This window comes from Ochotona princeps, chromosome 1, assembly GCF_030435755.1.
Source record: "Ochotona princeps isolate mOchPri1 chromosome 1, mOchPri1.hap1, whole genome shotgun sequence".
Classification (NCBI taxonomy): domain Eukaryota; kingdom Metazoa; phylum Chordata; class Mammalia; order Lagomorpha; family Ochotonidae; genus Ochotona; species Ochotona princeps.
The window spans coordinates 97,243,866-97,259,809 of record NC_080832.1 but is presented as its reverse complement, the minus strand read 5'-3'; the positions used below and the strand labels follow the sequence as shown (position 1 = coordinate 97,259,809).

The following is a 15,944-nucleotide window of genomic DNA, read 5'->3' as shown; positions in this document are numbered from 1 at the left end:
TAGTAAACCTTTGTGTGGGATTATGGGAACTAGACTAAAACAACGTAAAGGTTCTGTGCCTAGGAACTCAGACTCTGAGGCAAACTGGTGCTAAGCCTTAATGTTAATTATTTGAGGAGGTAGATATTCTAGTCCAACCCAGGTATTTTGTATGAATACATAAATGATTCAAAATATTGCAAGGATTCCATAAATCTGTATATTTTACATGACAATTATAGAGTATGTGATGCCAAAGTAATATAAGGGGGGTAAAAATTGAGCACATAGAGTGGTGCCCTCAGGAAAAATGTTCCAGTTAATACAAACAAAAGTGCAAAGGTCACGGATTAGGAAGGTAAACTTGAATGTAATAGAGAACGTGTGCAAATAGAGTTTCTAAATTAGTAGATGAAACACAGGACCCCAGGTAAATGTGAATTTTGGGTAAATAATAATTTTTAGTATAAAAATAGTCCACAATCTTACATTAAGAATTATGAGTTATTTGTCTGACATTCACATTTGTCTTGAAGCATTCCAGAGAGCTGTCAGCTCAATCGTCACATACGTCAACCCAGGCTAATCCCACTGGGGGTTTCAAGCGTTTTGATTCTGGCGTGGAAACCTCACAGGTTCCTGAAAAGGCCAGACTAAGATTAAATTCTACCTGAAGGTTTTTGTTTAAACCTGTTGTCAGTCTGCAAATGGAACATCAATAATTTGTTTTCTGTTAGGGGGATAACCTTAGCCTTTTCCTTCTAACATTATGGAAATTTGGGAACACTTTACAGTATGGGAGTGGCTTTTCCCTAACTGGACTCTACTCCCTTCTAAGGAAAGGAGACATTCGAACAAATAAATAACTGATAAGCAGGTCAGTAACTTGCATTGGGTTGTCCAGCACAGAGGGTGGCAGTCTTGATCAAGGTAAGAAATGATCTGATAAATCTTTCTGCCCGCTTCATCTCCTGCTCTCCAAGTACCAAGAAAATGATTTTTAAAATGTGTCCATTGGCAAGGAAAATCATTTACTCACATCATGCTTTCTTGATGTGTCTAGATGATTGTTCAAGCTTGCTTCTCTGGTCTCTGTTGGATACATCTTTACAGAATGTAAAAGTGAGGAATTTAGAAAACCATTAATAGTATGTTAAAAAAAAAGAAAAGAAATGGTAACACTCTAGAATAAGAATATAACCAGAGCAAGATGGAAATGAGTGTTCATGCCAGAGTTGTTTTCTCTCTAGCATTCAAGAGGCAATTGAATTGTGATACTGTACTATTGCATATGTTGTGAAAATTCAAAATTAAGACATATTGTAATAAGAATAATTTAGTCTGTCAGGAGAGCTATATGGGAATTTAATCTTTGCTGCTCACCAGATATGATAACTCCAACTCTGTCCCTGGGGTTTGGCTATCTCACAGCGTAGCTGGAAAGTGACCAAGGCAAGTCTCCTGCCCTCAGCACTGCTTGCCTTGTGTTGCCTTACGTTGCCTTGCCTTGTCTCAGGGTAACCCCTTGTGTGAGGGTTATCCTGTCTGTTGTAGGACATTTAAAGGCATGCTTTTGATCAAGTCACCCCAAACTCTAGCACTAACCCTCATCCCCACATTATGAACACCCAGATTTTCTTGAGACATTGCTAAACAGCCCTTGGAGCAGGAGAGGAGAATTACCCTTGGTTGATAAACACTGGACCACAGGACATCTCACTCACTTACAACTGAAGGTAGATAATCAGTGGAGCACAAACTGGCTTTCAATGAGCACTCAGAGTCACCCATCATCATCAGAACAGGAGTCAACAGTGCCCAGCAGTGAATGATAACCTTTATGAGAATGTCCGGTGTGTGTCAGATATTGAGTAAATGTTCACTTCATTTTATATACTGTAAAGTGGATGCAACATTATCTTCTCTTTCGGATTATGTGCACCTAGTGGTAGTAGAATCTAGAACTTCAAAATAGGCAGGGAATTGGCCTCTTCTACCTGGAAGGAATTTGGATCGTTGAGCTACAGTTAACTGTCTGTAGGCAAATTTCTGCTTTTTAATCAAATGCAGCACAAAGGCTAAAATATCGAAAAGGGAAGAGCCCTCCTAGGCCTCTCCATCAGCAATGGCCTGTGGTTTCAAGGACCCCAAAAGGATTCCCAGGGACTTCATTTGTGTGTGTGTGTGTGTGTGTATGCCGGGCTTCTTGAGTTTTTAGACCTGGTTTGAATGTTCAAATCTGCTATCAGCCTGAGTATAACTGCACATTGCGATTAACTGTATTGGTACCAAGTTTCATTAATCAAAAAGTGCAGGCACTAACACCTGGTTCATGCAGCTACTGTGGAGAATAAAAATAGTAAAAATACCAGAATGACATACCACAGGAAGCAGGGCAAAATATTTGGGAATCTCCAACAAACATTATTTCTCCAGTTTTTCCTGCCAAGTATATTTGCACACAGATTATTACCATGGCCTCTCATCTATCATCTTGCCAAGTACAGTCACATGGAGCCAATGGGGACATGAGACGGTTGGGTTCCATAAGACGGTGCCTTTGAATGGTTAATGATTTGAGCCTCAGAAGACCTGCCAGGATACCTACAATCCTATCACAAATAAAACAGAGGCTTTTAAACAATTGTTAGCATTATTCAGCCATAGAAAAAACAATGCATTTTTGGTTCCTTGGTTTCATTCATTTCTTCATGTTTAGGAGCAAGAGGCTGCTGTCATGGCAGGGAAACCTGTCCTTTACTACTATAATGCCCGGGGCAGAATGGAGTCCATCCGGTGGCTCCTGGCTGCAGCTGGAGTAGAGGTGAGTCCAAAGTTAATGTCATTCATAAAGTGATTGCATCGGATACCATTCTCATGTCAGTGAGGAAATAAGCATGATTCAAAAATCAAAACTGGACCTGGCATGGTAGCCTAGTGGCTAAACTCGTTCCTCACCTTGCACGTGTCAGGACCCCATATGGGCACTGGTTCTAACCCCGGAGGCCCAGCTTCCCATCCAGCTCCCTGCCTGTGGCCTGGGAAAGCAGTTGAGGTCGGCCCAAATCCTTGGGACCCTGCACCCGTGTGGGAGACCTGGCAGAGGCACCGGCTCCCGGCTTCAGATTGGCGCAGCACTGGCTGTTGCAGCTGCTTGGGGAGTGAATCAACAGTTCTGCCTCTCTGTCTCTCCTCCTTTCTGTATATTTGATTTTTCAATAAAAATTTTTTAAAATCTTAAAAAAAAATCCAAACTACCAGCTGTGAAGAAAAGGTCTAATAGATTTGACTCAGTGAGTTGATAAGATTTCTTCCTTCAAAGAGGATAGACAGTGAAATAAACTGAAGAAAGTCATCCCAGCAGTTCAGGCGCTGCTCCGGCCACCTGCATCCCACACGCTGTGCCGCCCGGGCTCTGCTCCCCCTCCACCTGCGGTCCAGCTGCGTGTTGATGCGCAGCATGAGAAACAGCAGGTGGGGGTCCACATGGGAGACCCGGGTTGAGCTCTGGGCTCCTCGTCTTCCTAGATTGTAGTTGCTGCAGACCTTAGCGGAGCTGCGTGGTAGGCAAATCACTCTTTCTCTGTCCCCTCGTCTGTTTCTCTCCATCTGTGGCTCTGCCTTTTGAATAAATAAAATGCATAAATAAAACATTAAAATTCAAAGAAATAGAAAAAAAGGAGAAAACAACCATAGTAATTCCAATGTATGGACCTTACATGGGTTGTGTCTTAAGTTGTGAAAAAAAATCATGATATTTGTAATACAATTAGAGACATGAATACTGGTTGAATATATGATGATATTAAAGATGCCATAAATGTGATAAGATATTGAGGTTATTTTAAAAATAACTCTGATGGTTTAGAGAAACACACCAAGGAATTAGAGGATATGATGTGTTGATATCTGGGACACCTTTTACATTCTGTTAAGAAGAACGGCCAACAGACAGATGAAACAAGGTGTTTGAGTTGGTTGCTGTTAAAGCTGGCTGATGGGTTGAACTCTTCTGTTTATTTTATACATTTTAGAAGTTTCCATGATAATGGATTAGGATATATGATATTAGAAAATCAATGTAATCAGAGTGTAAATACAGACCGTAAAGAAACGACCAGCTGATGTAGTTAGTAACCAGCTGCCTGTTCATAAAGGAACATATGTATTGACTGAGTAATCTGTTGGCCACCCTGTTAACATGAGTCAGAGGCGACCCCAATTCCTGGGCTCTCTGGAGAAGAAGACCTGGAGACTTCTTATAAACCTGGAAATAGACTAGCTTTTTCATCTAGCAATTTCACTACTAGGTATACATCCAAAATCCGTGAACACATTATGTCAAAGACATATCTGCGCCTTGGAACACCACTGCTCACAATAGCCAGAATATAGAATCACCCAAGCTCTCCATTATTGAACAGGCTAAAAAAATGTGATTTTGTGGGCTCAATGTGGTAGCCTAGTGATTGAAGTCCTTGCCTTGCATGTGCCGGGATCTCATATAGGCACCTGTTCTAATCCCGGTGGCCCTGCTTCCCATCCAGCTCCCTGCCTGTGGCCTGGGAAAGCAGTTGAGGATTACCTAAAGCTTTGGTTCCCTGCACCCACACGGGAGACCTGGAAGAGGCTCCTGGTTCCTGGCTTCAGATCGATGTAGCCCCGCTGTTGCAGAATCAATGGACAGAAGATCTTCTCTGTATCTCTTCCTTTCTGTATATCTGACTTACCAATAAAATAAATATATCTTTAAAAAAGAAAAGAAAATGTGATTTTATGCATTTACACACACATACACACAATGGATGATAAGTGTTAATAATATAATAATTTGGCTGCAACAAGAATGAAATTCTACTAGTTGCATCAAAATAGATGCTAAGTGAAATAAGCCAGGCACTGCATGTTCTTTTATGTGGGAGCTAAAATCTAAAAAGAAAACAAAAACAACACAGAAATGCCTGCTTGTATCACTGTTGCTGCAAATGTAATTTTGTGAGACTGTTTTATATCTTTGTGAAACCAGTGGCTTAGAAAGGCTCTACTATTACTATGGTGTAATGATCTTTGATTATTATAAAATTTACCGTATGTGAGTGAAATGGACATCTTTTCTTTTGATTGGATTTTTAGCCCTTGCCTATATTCCCACTGAACTATCGTATTTTTACTTGTTGAGCTCTTTTTATTTGAAGCATTAAGCATTTGAGTATAATGTAGATTAAAAACATGATATGTCAAAGATGAAAAATGAAAGAAAAAGGAGAAAGAAGTGAAGTGGGGAAGAACGAAGCGAGAAAGGCAGAGGAAAGCTTTGTATCTTTGAACTACACTGAATCTGTATTGAAGTCATGTTAATATCAGAATTAATTATCATGCCCTTTCTGTGACCTTGAGAGTTTCATGCCTTAGTAAATTCATTCAAATAGAAAAAGACAAACAGGTTACCTCCTCTCGGGCAACGTGCACATCTATGAGATGGAGGCAACTGAACACCTCGGAGCATGGATTTTACTGTGGTGAGCCTGACCAAGAAATCCTGGCCCAAGGCTGTGTGCCTCTGCTCTGTGCTGCTCTCCAGCGGTGTCACTGAGTAAAGCATTTCTTAGTCCAGAGGAAAGGGACCCAATAATGCACAAAATACTGTGTTCTATACACCTTAAAATGGCTATAGATTACCATTAGGCTGTCTCATGTCTATTTTAGTTTTAGTATTTAGCAGTTTATAGCATTGAAGCATGGTTTCTCTGAACTTGGCTGTTTTTTGGGTAGTCTAACTCTATAACAAGGCATATGTCAACAGTTTAGGTGAACAGGGGTGTGCAGAGAAATCTTCAATACCTCAGTGAGGAGTAACTAATCTTTGTGTCCCACCCAGTGAATTATAAGTGCATCCCTGCTGACCGTTTCCTGTCTGTTTCTAAGCTTTCCTTGTTATTCTCTGTCTATCTATTCTAGTTTGTTTGTTTGTTATGAGGGGTTTCTGGAGCGATCCTGATGGTCATTATGAGACAGGTTGGGGACCCAAAGTTGGAAGCAGGCAAGGACCAGAAAAAGCTCCTCTCCCTAGTCCCAAAGGAAGTTTACTGTTCTTCTGTTTCTGCGGACCGCTCAGGAATCCTGGTTGTTATTCCGATGACCTTGGATCCTGCAAGGCAGGACTTGGGCTTCTTCCATCCCATGTGGTAGATCCAAATGGGGATGGGTGACCTCAGAGTTCTTGGCCTCCGAAGGTACTCCATTTCCCCGTGGTCTCCTTGGCTGTTGGGATGTAGTCCTCGGTGCTCGTACTGATAGTCCTTGATGAAGATCTGGGAGTTTTCAGGGTTGTGATACAAGCTCCTCCTGTCCCTGGATGGGGTTATTTTTAAGAAATCCATCTTCTGGTTTCTCCAGATCTCAGTCCTGTGGGCAGGGCCGTTTTCACAGTCCCAGCAGAGTGAGCTCAGCACAGGAGGAGAGGCACCACAATGATGTGCACAGCCCACCTCCCTAATGGGAGAGACTGGTGGGTAAGGCTGCCTGCACTTCTTGCGTATGGGTTCTTAATAACTCAAGGTGATCACTATCTTTCACCCATAGCCATTAGCCTCGCAGGCAGCTGCATCCTACCTTAGCCACCCTCCTGTGATGAACAGCCCCACCTTCACCCCATCAATTATGCTTTTCCTGAATGGGACATTTTGAAATGCCCACCATTCAATTCCTACAGTCTGATCCTCTGTGATTGTGTGGATCCTCAGTAAACTGTTCCACGGGAATGATAAAAATAAAAATGCTCCGATCATTTCATCACAAAGAATTGTATTACATTACAATTAGCCGCTGGACTTTTGGTTTGACAGACTGCTTAGAATATACATTGTGGCATAGTGTGAAAGCTGGTGCGAATATATGTATGAACTCCTGGGGCCCAAAGAGCTCTTAGGGGCGACTCTCTTGATTGGAATCATTGGCTTCAGGACAAGCTGTGATATGTGCCGAGTGTCCTAGATCATGGGAAATAAAAATGTACATTTTTGTACTACCATTACACAGTTTTAACTCCAAAAAATTAAAGGTAGCATGATAAAACACCAGAATAAGTGAAGGAGGGTGCCTTTCTCCCCACATCCATGCCAGCAGGTGTTGTTAAACTTGGAAAATCTTACCTTTTATGTTTTATGTGCCTGACCAGGATTGTTCAAGTGTAAATGTCTATAATACTACAGAACGAAACAATAAGAGCTCTTTACCTGTTTCTTCCTCCAGTTTGAAGAGAAATTCATGAAAACTCGAGAAGATCTGGAAAAGTTAAGAAAGGGTAAGCACAGCTATCTGCTTGGCTGACATGAGAGTACTGTGTCAAATATATTAACACCAGAGTAAGTGTTGGTAGAAGCGTTAAACACTGTTTTGTATTTCCAGGGTGGTGATTGGGATGTGTAGAGGGAGAAGGTGATTACAACAGGGCTGGGATCCTTGAGTAGAACTGGAAATTCAGAGTTTCAAGAGCCAGAACTCTTTGTTTGCCAAAGCAACCCTCTTTAAAGTCTTGTCATTGCCCTGTCCTTGCTATGTGATGCTTCCAGAACCAGGAACGGCTGTAGTGAGCTCAGAGTCCCTCACATTGCTCCACACGATTAGATAAGATGACAAAAAAGGTATCAGTAATTCTGAGTTGGTTTCTATTGCATATTTGACAAGGCAGTGAATGGGATTGAAAAGGAGGATGTGTTAACTTACCTGGAAATACAGGAGAGAGTGGGGAGGATGGAGAGAAAGAGTAAAGGCCAGTAGCTGAAGAGTCAAGGTCACGGGCTTGACTTGCACACACTGCCCACTGGTGCTATTTAAAGAGTGCACAGAGGGTCCCACATATTAGTTTCTCTTAGGCCTGGCATTGGTGTCACGGACACAGGCTTTGGGAATTACTTATTCTAAGTGGTATATGACTACCCTATTACAACTTCTTCCAAATCTGCCCAAAGTGTTCATGAAGATAAATCAAGGAAAAAAGGTAGAAATCTATAATATATGTAAAAGAAAAATGAAAGCATTAATTAAATATTAGGCAAAACGTTAAGGAGGATAGGTAAGGTAAAGGACGATAGAAAGCAAAAGTTAATTGATGTTTTACTTGAAATAGAACATGTATTTTCTTGTTTCATTTCTTCAGTTATTACAATAAACACCTTCTTTCCTTAGAAAAATGGGATATATAGATATTTAACTGTCTTCTTTCTTTCCTTCTTCCAAAAGATGGAGTATTGATGTTCCAGCAAGCACCCATGGTTGAGATTGACGGGATGAAGCTGGTGCAGACCCGAGCTATACTCAACTACATTGCCAACAAACACAACCTCTACGGGAAAGACATGAAGGAGAGAGCCCTGTATGGTGTATTTTCTGTTCCCACATTAGCACGTAGCACAGGGATGACATGGATCCTGCTTTGTGCCAACAGGACCATGGCAGCAGGATCAGAACAGGCAGAGTGGAGCTGTAAGCATGACCTGAGGGATGACAGAATCATATGAACATGAGCAAAAAGTGATCTTGGAGTGAATCCAGTTGGTGGAATCATAAAATAGTGACGAATTAACAGATGCAAACTAGTAGCATAGGCTGGAAAATCCAGAGACTTTATGAAGTCAGAGGATAGAGAGATGATGATTCCAGGGACTCAGGCCTTCCAAGCCTGGACTCCAGCCAACAACACAGTACAGTGACAAAATGTTTACATATTCTGAGATGAAGGTCTTGGAGGTAAAGAATGCAAGAAGATGGTTGCAAACTCTGGGCATTTTAGGAATGATTAAGAACTTAAGTTGCCAGAGTGATTATTTGGATAGATCAACTTCATAAGCATTATTCGAGGTTGGTGCCCAAGTTGATGGAGTCATCTGGTGCATTTTATAGAAAACTAAAGCTGCTATCTTAATTCAGTATGGGCGAAGCTTGGTGGGGGATTTTCCTTCCTATTTTGAAGAAACTACATGATCAAAAATAACATCTTGTACAGGAGTAGGGGTAATTCTTCAAAAGCTAATTATGAAGTTACAACTTCAACTACTAGTGCGTATCCAACAGAAGTACACAGCCTCAGTAATACTTGCATAAAGGTTTGTAGCAACATTGCTCTTATTATTCAGAGTGTGAGAACTCACCAAATGTCCATCAACACAGGAATGAATAACGAAGGTGTACACAGCTATACGATGGAAGGGTATTTGGCCATGAGCAGGGATGAAGTATTGATGAATGCTACAGTGTGCACAAATTTTGAAAGCTTTACATAATGCAAGAGAGAACAGACAAAGGAGTATGAAATATAACACTCAAGGTCATAGAGACAGAAAGTAGATGAGTGGCTGTTCAGGTCTGGAGACAGTGGGCAGGGGAAGGTCACAATGCAAACATGCATGTGCTTTTGGGTGAAGATGATAAAAATGTTCTGGAATTAGTGTCGATATTGGTAGAGACTGAAAGCATTCTAAACAATACTGAATAGAATGCAAACACTAGATTATTGGCAACCGTTGTGTGTGAATATATGACAACAAAGCTGTTACTTTATTAAGTGTTGCAGAAAACTAAATTAGGAAAAAAAGAATAGTCTCTCGTCATATTGCCTGTTATAACTGTGTACAAATTTTCAGCACTTAAGGGCATAATTCAGGTGAGTTTTCAAGAAATGTATACAGGGTCTGGTGCGATAGCCTAGTGCCTGAACCTTTACTCTGCACATGCCCAGGATCCCAAATGGGTGCTCCATTTCCCTTCCAACTCCATACTTGTGGCCTGGGAAAGTAGTAGAGGATGTTCCGAAGCCTTGGGAGATTGCACAAACATAGGAGATCTGGAGGAAATTCCTGGCTCCTGGCTTCAGACTGGCTCAGCTCTGACTGTTGTGGCCACTTGGGGAGTGAATCAGTGGATGAGAGATTTTTCTCCCCGTCTCTCTTTCTCTTGGTAAATCTGCCTTTCCAGTAAAAAAATAAAAATGAATCATAAAGGAGAAATGTATACAGGAATAGTTTCAGACATTATCATATACACACCATGTTTTATGGGAATTGAGAAAACTTTTAAATGTGGGCATAGCTCTGAGCTTGGAATGTGTAACAGATGAGAGATGGAGAGGGACCTGAGTGAGATGATGGTGGCAGGGACTCTTGTAAGTCGATGCATGTAGCTGGCCTCAGCCACATGGACCATGCAGCATTTATTTATTTATTTATTTATTTTCTTTAATATTCATTTATTCATTAATTACATTGCATTACATGACTGGGATTCCCCCCCTTCACCCCAAACCCTTCCCCCATCATGAATTCCTTCACCTTGATGCATAACCACAGCTCAAGTTCCGTTGAGATTCCCTAATTAAACCATGCAGCATTTATACACAGGATACAGGACAGCCCTATTTGTAATGTATAAACTCTAATTAATCAATTGGAGAGGCAGAGTAGCAGGGACAAGGGAGACAGACAGGGCTCCCATCTACTGGATTCAATCCAGGATATAGGAAAAACCCTCAATTGGGGCTAAAGCTGGGAGCATACCATGTAGGCTTCCTACATAGTAACAGGAATTATCATTTACTCCCTCCCGGCAACTGGATTTAAGAGTGGGATCAAGAATCAAACCCAGGCACAATAATATGGGATTTGGTCACCGGAATCAGTCTTAGCCATTAGACCAAGTGCCTGAGCCAACCAACATTTTAGACAAGTATCTTCCCTGTAGGTGTTTTCAAGGAACACACATCTAAAAGCAAAAATCATAGCACACAAACTGACATGTGTGAGGCACCCATTACAGGGGAAATTCTTCGCCTCCACTGTTCTTGTTTTTGAACTACTAACTTAAGGTGCAAGCATTTGACTGGTTGTTTTGTCTCTCAGGATTGACATGTATACAGAGGCATGGCTGATTTGAATGAAATGATTATTCTTTACCCATTTGGTTCACCTGGGGAAAAAGATGCAAACCTTGCACAGATCAAGGAAAAGGCCAAAACTCGCTACTTTCCTGCCTTTGAAAAGGTGAGTGCAGTCTGCTCACTTTCATGTCACTGAGAGTGTAGAGGATGTGTAGGTCCTAAGAGGATGCCTTGGCAGGTTGAGTCATAACAAAGTCATCATAGATTGGGTTTTTCCTCTTTATTATGATTTCCATGTTGCTTGAATATTTCAATATGTATCAAATGTTACCCTTAAATTTCATTGTGGAAAATTTCATTCACCCAGAAAAAGTAAAATAAATATTTAGTAAGCACATGCATCCTACAACCTTTTAGCATAATTATCATCTTATTATTTATTTATGGTTGTCATATGCGTTCATCTCTCCATCTTTTTCTCCATCAAGCAATTTTACTATTTTTTTTCATGCATTCCAAGGTAGGGTGGGGATATCAGTGCAGTTTTCCCTTAGATTTTTCAGTTGCAAATTATGACACAGTTTATATAAGGTGTCAGAGCCAGTGCTGCAAAAAAAGATAATGAATTCAAGTTCAGCCAAGGTTAGGAAAGAGGACACCATAGAACCTGAAATGGTCTCTTCGTGGGGAAGAGAGCTGTGGTGAAGGAGAAGCCATTGACCGAGGGATGGTGGAGAGAGGGCAGAGTGGAGAGCTGTGTTCTGAAATGCCATGGCTGCACTCTCAGGGCATGGGACAGGTGGGAATATGGAGCAGTAGCAGCTAAGCTCTTGCCGTAGGGGGACGATGTAAGTAAGGGTGAGTGGTGTGAATGCTACAGGGATATGGGAATGGAAGTGACAGTGGACGGCAAGGCTGGCTTTTCACTGAGGAGTGAGCAGAGCTCCACCTGGTCCTCTCCCTCAGGAGCCAGGGCCCTGGAGAAAGGTCTGCATCTCCACATCTTCCCAGAGAGGCAGCCAAGCTGGGAGGAGTAGGGCCCATCCTGACTGTGCCTGTGATCGTGTTCTGATTCCTCTAATCACCAGGTGTTGAAGAGCCACGGACAAGACTACCTGGTTGGCAACAGGCTGAGCAAGGCTGACATTCTCCTGGTGGAGCTGCTCTATAACGTGGAAGAAATTGACCCCACCATCATCACCAGCTTCCCTCTGTTACAGGTGATCTACCTCACAGCCCTCAGAGGGCAGGGCATGCATTTCCACTCTTGGCATCTAATACTCTAGGTCTTTCCCCTTCACCCAGTGTCGCGCGTCCCACAGCTGTTTGCAGACACTGGTTCTGAGATACATCAAGGAGAGCTAGGTGAAAGGTACCTTGTGAAGTCTGTTTCCCTCTCACAGTGCACAGGACTCAGGGGTGAGCGGAACCTCTCTCTCAGCCTCTGTGTTCCCTCTTCTTGATTTCCTTGTGATTCTCTTCATCCCAGGTGAGTCCACCCTGAGACCACCTGGGCAGGTCTCCTCCATGCCATTTGCTTTCCTCACCTCTGCCTCCAGCTATCAGACCTTGTGTTCTCCTTGCACAGCTCTGCCCTTCCCTCTTCTCACACAACTCTTGCTGTCTCTCATTGCCGAAACTGCTTGTGACAAGCAAAGCATTTTTTTCCTGATTTCTAACTACACTTTCCCATATCTTCATTAATCTCATTTGGGGATGTCCTAGTGTTGCCATCTGATGCACAGTATTTTTCCTTGCTTTGTGGAAGAGTGACAGATGTGCAGGATTGAAGCTTGAGTCAGGAGGCAGAGATGTTTGCAACTGATCAGAGCCCCAACACTATAAAATGCTTGCGAGCTGTTTGTTCCTCCCAACCACGTCCTCCTTGGGGTTCATTTCCCAGCCTCCAGGCTGGTGCTGATGGAGGAGACTCAGTTGGTCTTTGTCTAAGAGGGTTAAGACTTCCTTGGCTGTGCCTGTGGTGGGTACTCTTGTTCCTCCCTGAGGCTGTGATCTGTACCCTGCAGAACCTCAAGACCAGAGTCAGCAGCCTCCCCACCGTGAAGAAGTTCCTGCAGCCTGGCAGCCAGAGGAAGCCTCCGGTGAGTGAGAAAAGTGTTGAAGAAGGAAAGAGGATTTTCTTCTAAACAAAGCAGACCTGAACATCAAGTAACTGGACACCAATGTTCTGAAGTCTCTCAGAACTCAATTCTGATCCTGACCAACTTACAGCCAACACTCTTTTCTAATTCATATATATTATAGTGAGGCAATACAACTTTTTTGAGCACACTTATGAAAGATGTATTCAATGTCATTATTCCTGGCATGAAATCAGATTGGCAATATCTTTCTAATCTATTTTCTTGAAATTAAGAAAGTAAAAATAAAAGAAAGTCTTAGGTGGGATTTTTTTTTAAACATAGAATTGCCTGGTAACATCTCTCTTATAATCTACGAAAAGGTGAACAGAGGAAAAGAATTTACATTGGACATTCTCAAAAATGCACAGTACGATAGCTAACACTCTACAACTAGCATAATGAAACACCCCTAGGGAGCCGCATTATTTTGCTTAGAAGAATGGTTTTTCTTTATTTCCTTTGCTCTATAGACCTTCTTAGTTTGATGTAGTTCCATTTGCTTATTTTGGCTTTGATGACTTTTGGTTTTGATGACTTTTCTAAGAAGTCTTTCCCAATTCCTATAAGAAAGTGAAGCAACAACCAATAGAATGGCAGAAAATCTTTGCATACTACACAACCACTACACAATCAATAGGGGACTAATATCCAGGACTTACAAAGAGCTTCAGAAACTCAATGACAACAAAACAAACAACCCTGTGAAGAAGTGGGCAAAGGAAATGAACAGACACTTTTCAAAAGAACAAATTCAAATGGCTAATACACATATGAAAAACTGCTCAAATTTCCTCGCTGTCAGGGAAATACAAATGAAAACCACACTGAGGTTCCACCTAACTCCAATGAGATTGACCTACATTCAGAACTCTACTAACAACATCTGCTGGCATGGATGAGGGGAAAAAGATACCGTTCTTCACTGTTGGTAGGAGTGTAGGCTAGTGCAACCACTATGGAAGAAGAGTGCTAAGAGAACTGAAACTGGATCTGCCATATGATCCAGCTATGCCGCTTCTGGAAAAATATCCAAAGGAAATGAAATCTGCAAATGAGAAAGTGACCTGTACTGTTATATTTACAACAGCACAATCCACAACAGCAAGGGCATGGAAATAATCCAGATGTTCATCGAAAGAGGAGTGGATAAAAAAAACTATGGTACATCTATTCTGTAGAAAACTGCTCAGCCATTAAAAAGGGTGAAATTCTACCATTTGCAACCAAATGATCCTAACTAGAGACCATTATGCTTGGTGAAATACAGCAATCCCCGAAACATAAATATGTTCACTCTGCCACTGTCAATACCTGCATTGTGTATACACTTAAATAGCAGAATGATGGACTTACAAACTGTTTATGAAAGACTATACTATTGAAATTTATAGGGGAAATCAGTTGGGGAAGGGGGTTTCAAGAATGGGGAGAGGAAATCCCAGAGCCTATGGAACTGTATCATAAAATAAATAAAATAATTGTTTAACTAAAATAAGAATGGTTCTTCTTGTGCGTTGTTGAAAGCTGTGTCTGCTATGGACTCGGCATTCTTAACAAAGGGGAAATAATGAACAAAAGCCAAACTGTGATCTTAGGGATCACTGCTGTCCCTTTTGGGGTGCAAGCTCCTTCTCACTCTGCCCTTCACAGCTCTGTGGGGCATGGCCCGAGTCTCACTCTCAGTTCTCCCAGTGTCACTCAGGGCAGGGCTACTTAGTTTTCTTTTCTTTTTTTTTTTCTTTTTTGACCAGTGGTTATTTTTTTTATTAAGTATCCAAGAAAGTCATTTTTATTTTATTTTATTTTACTTTACTTTATTTTATTTTATTTTACTCTTGGCCATTGCTAATCTGGTTAGTAGATTCCTCTCCTTAGGGCCAGTTACTAAGTTGTGTCGCCCACTGCTATACAGGTCAATTTTACTGATAGTATTTGGCACTTGATTCTTCTTTTGCAGTCACTTGTGCCACTCCCTCCAGGGAGTTTTAGTCCTGGGCTCTTGTGCTAGACTTATACCATGATCTCCATAGTCCCAGCTCCTGGCTTACCACTTTCCACCCCCTGTGATCCTGTGCTGTGACCTCATTGTTGCCTGCATAGCTGTCCTCCCATTCCTGGCTTGACAAGTGCCTGGGATTATGGATATGCCAGCTGTCCTAAAATCACTGGGTTGTTGGTGGTGTTGGTCTTGCCAGAGCCTGCTGGCCATTAGGTCTGAAGGCCACTTGGATCTATATTGGGTGGATTCTGTAGGATCCCAAATTGGTATCAATGTCTCTGTGAGCCCAGTGCACAGCACAGAGTTGGATGTGAATTCTCTCCCAGCTTAGTGCATGTGGCTATTGTTGTTCCTCAACCCCTCCCATCCTCCAGCCTTTTCTTCAGTACACAAAACAGTGCCTGATGTGTCACTGGTGGGGATCTGAGCCATGAAATCCACCCTGTTCCTGCACCTGCTTGCTTGGGTTCTGCCACTCTGCTTCTGCTAATGGTTGAATCAAGCAAATCAGCAGAATGGGCTTCACCTCATGAGGTCCTGGTGAACTCTCCTTCACACCTGGATGCTGGTTGGGCTCCAATAGCCAGTCACCACTGGGGTATCTGGTCATTGCAACATGGCTCCACTGTCTCTGTTGCTTCCCCCTATCCATGGGCTTTAGCACATGAAATTCTCCTGTAGCATGACCTTCCCCACAGTAGGAGAGGGGGTGAGGAATAGGACAGAACACAGCATGACTACCTTCAGCCTCGCTTCCAATTTCTTTTTTTACTTCTTTTTTTCCCCTCAAGATTTTGTATTTTTATTTGGAGGGCAGAGTTACAGAGAGAGAAGAGACACAGACAGAGAAGAGCTTTTCCATCCATTGGTTCACTCCCCAGATAGCTTCAATGGCTGGAGCTGGACAAAAGCTTGGATAGGAGCTTCTTCCAGATCTTCCACGTGGGTGTAG

General features: G+C 42.1%; 1 protein-coding gene across 2 annotated transcripts; it reads left to right on the top strand.

The window, feature by feature from the left end:
- Positions 1 to 2,703: 2,703 nt before the first annotated feature.
- LOC101520678 (glutathione S-transferase Yc-like) lies at positions 2,704 to 13,255 on the top strand. 2 transcript variants are annotated; one of them, XM_058671863.1, is made up of 7 exons: positions 2,704 to 2,803; positions 7,231 to 7,282; positions 8,221 to 8,358; positions 9,654 to 9,666; positions 10,889 to 11,012; positions 11,938 to 12,069; positions 12,877 to 13,255. In XM_058671863.1, exons 1-7 carry the CDS (start codon positions 2,717 to 2,719, stop codon positions 12,994 to 12,996), a joined length of 666 nt encoding a protein of 221 aa, XP_058527846.1. In that variant the 5' UTR covers positions 2,704 to 2,716; the 3' UTR covers positions 12,997 to 13,255. The 2 variants fall into 2 exon arrangements, with proteins under 2 accessions (XP_058527846.1, XP_004590603.2); XM_004590546.3 differs by lacking the exons at positions 2,704 to 2,803; positions 7,231 to 7,282; positions 9,654 to 9,666 and having other exon boundaries at positions 8,221 to 8,353; positions 10,872 to 11,012.
- Positions 13,256 to 15,944: the final 2,689 nt, after the last annotated feature.

Coding starts and splice junctions, on each gene's coding strand:
- LOC101520678 (XM_058671863.1), top strand. CDS start 2,717: ATGGCAGGGAAACCTGTCCTTTACTACTATAATGCCCGGGGCAGAATG. Junction 7,283..8,220: donor TCTGGAAAAGTTAAGAAAGG/GTAAGCACAGCT, acceptor TTCTTCCAAAAG/ATGGAGTATTGATGTTCCAG. Junction 12,070..12,876: donor CCAGCTTCCCTCTGTTACAG/GTGATCTACCTC, acceptor TGTACCCTGCAG/AACCTCAAGACCAGAGTCAG.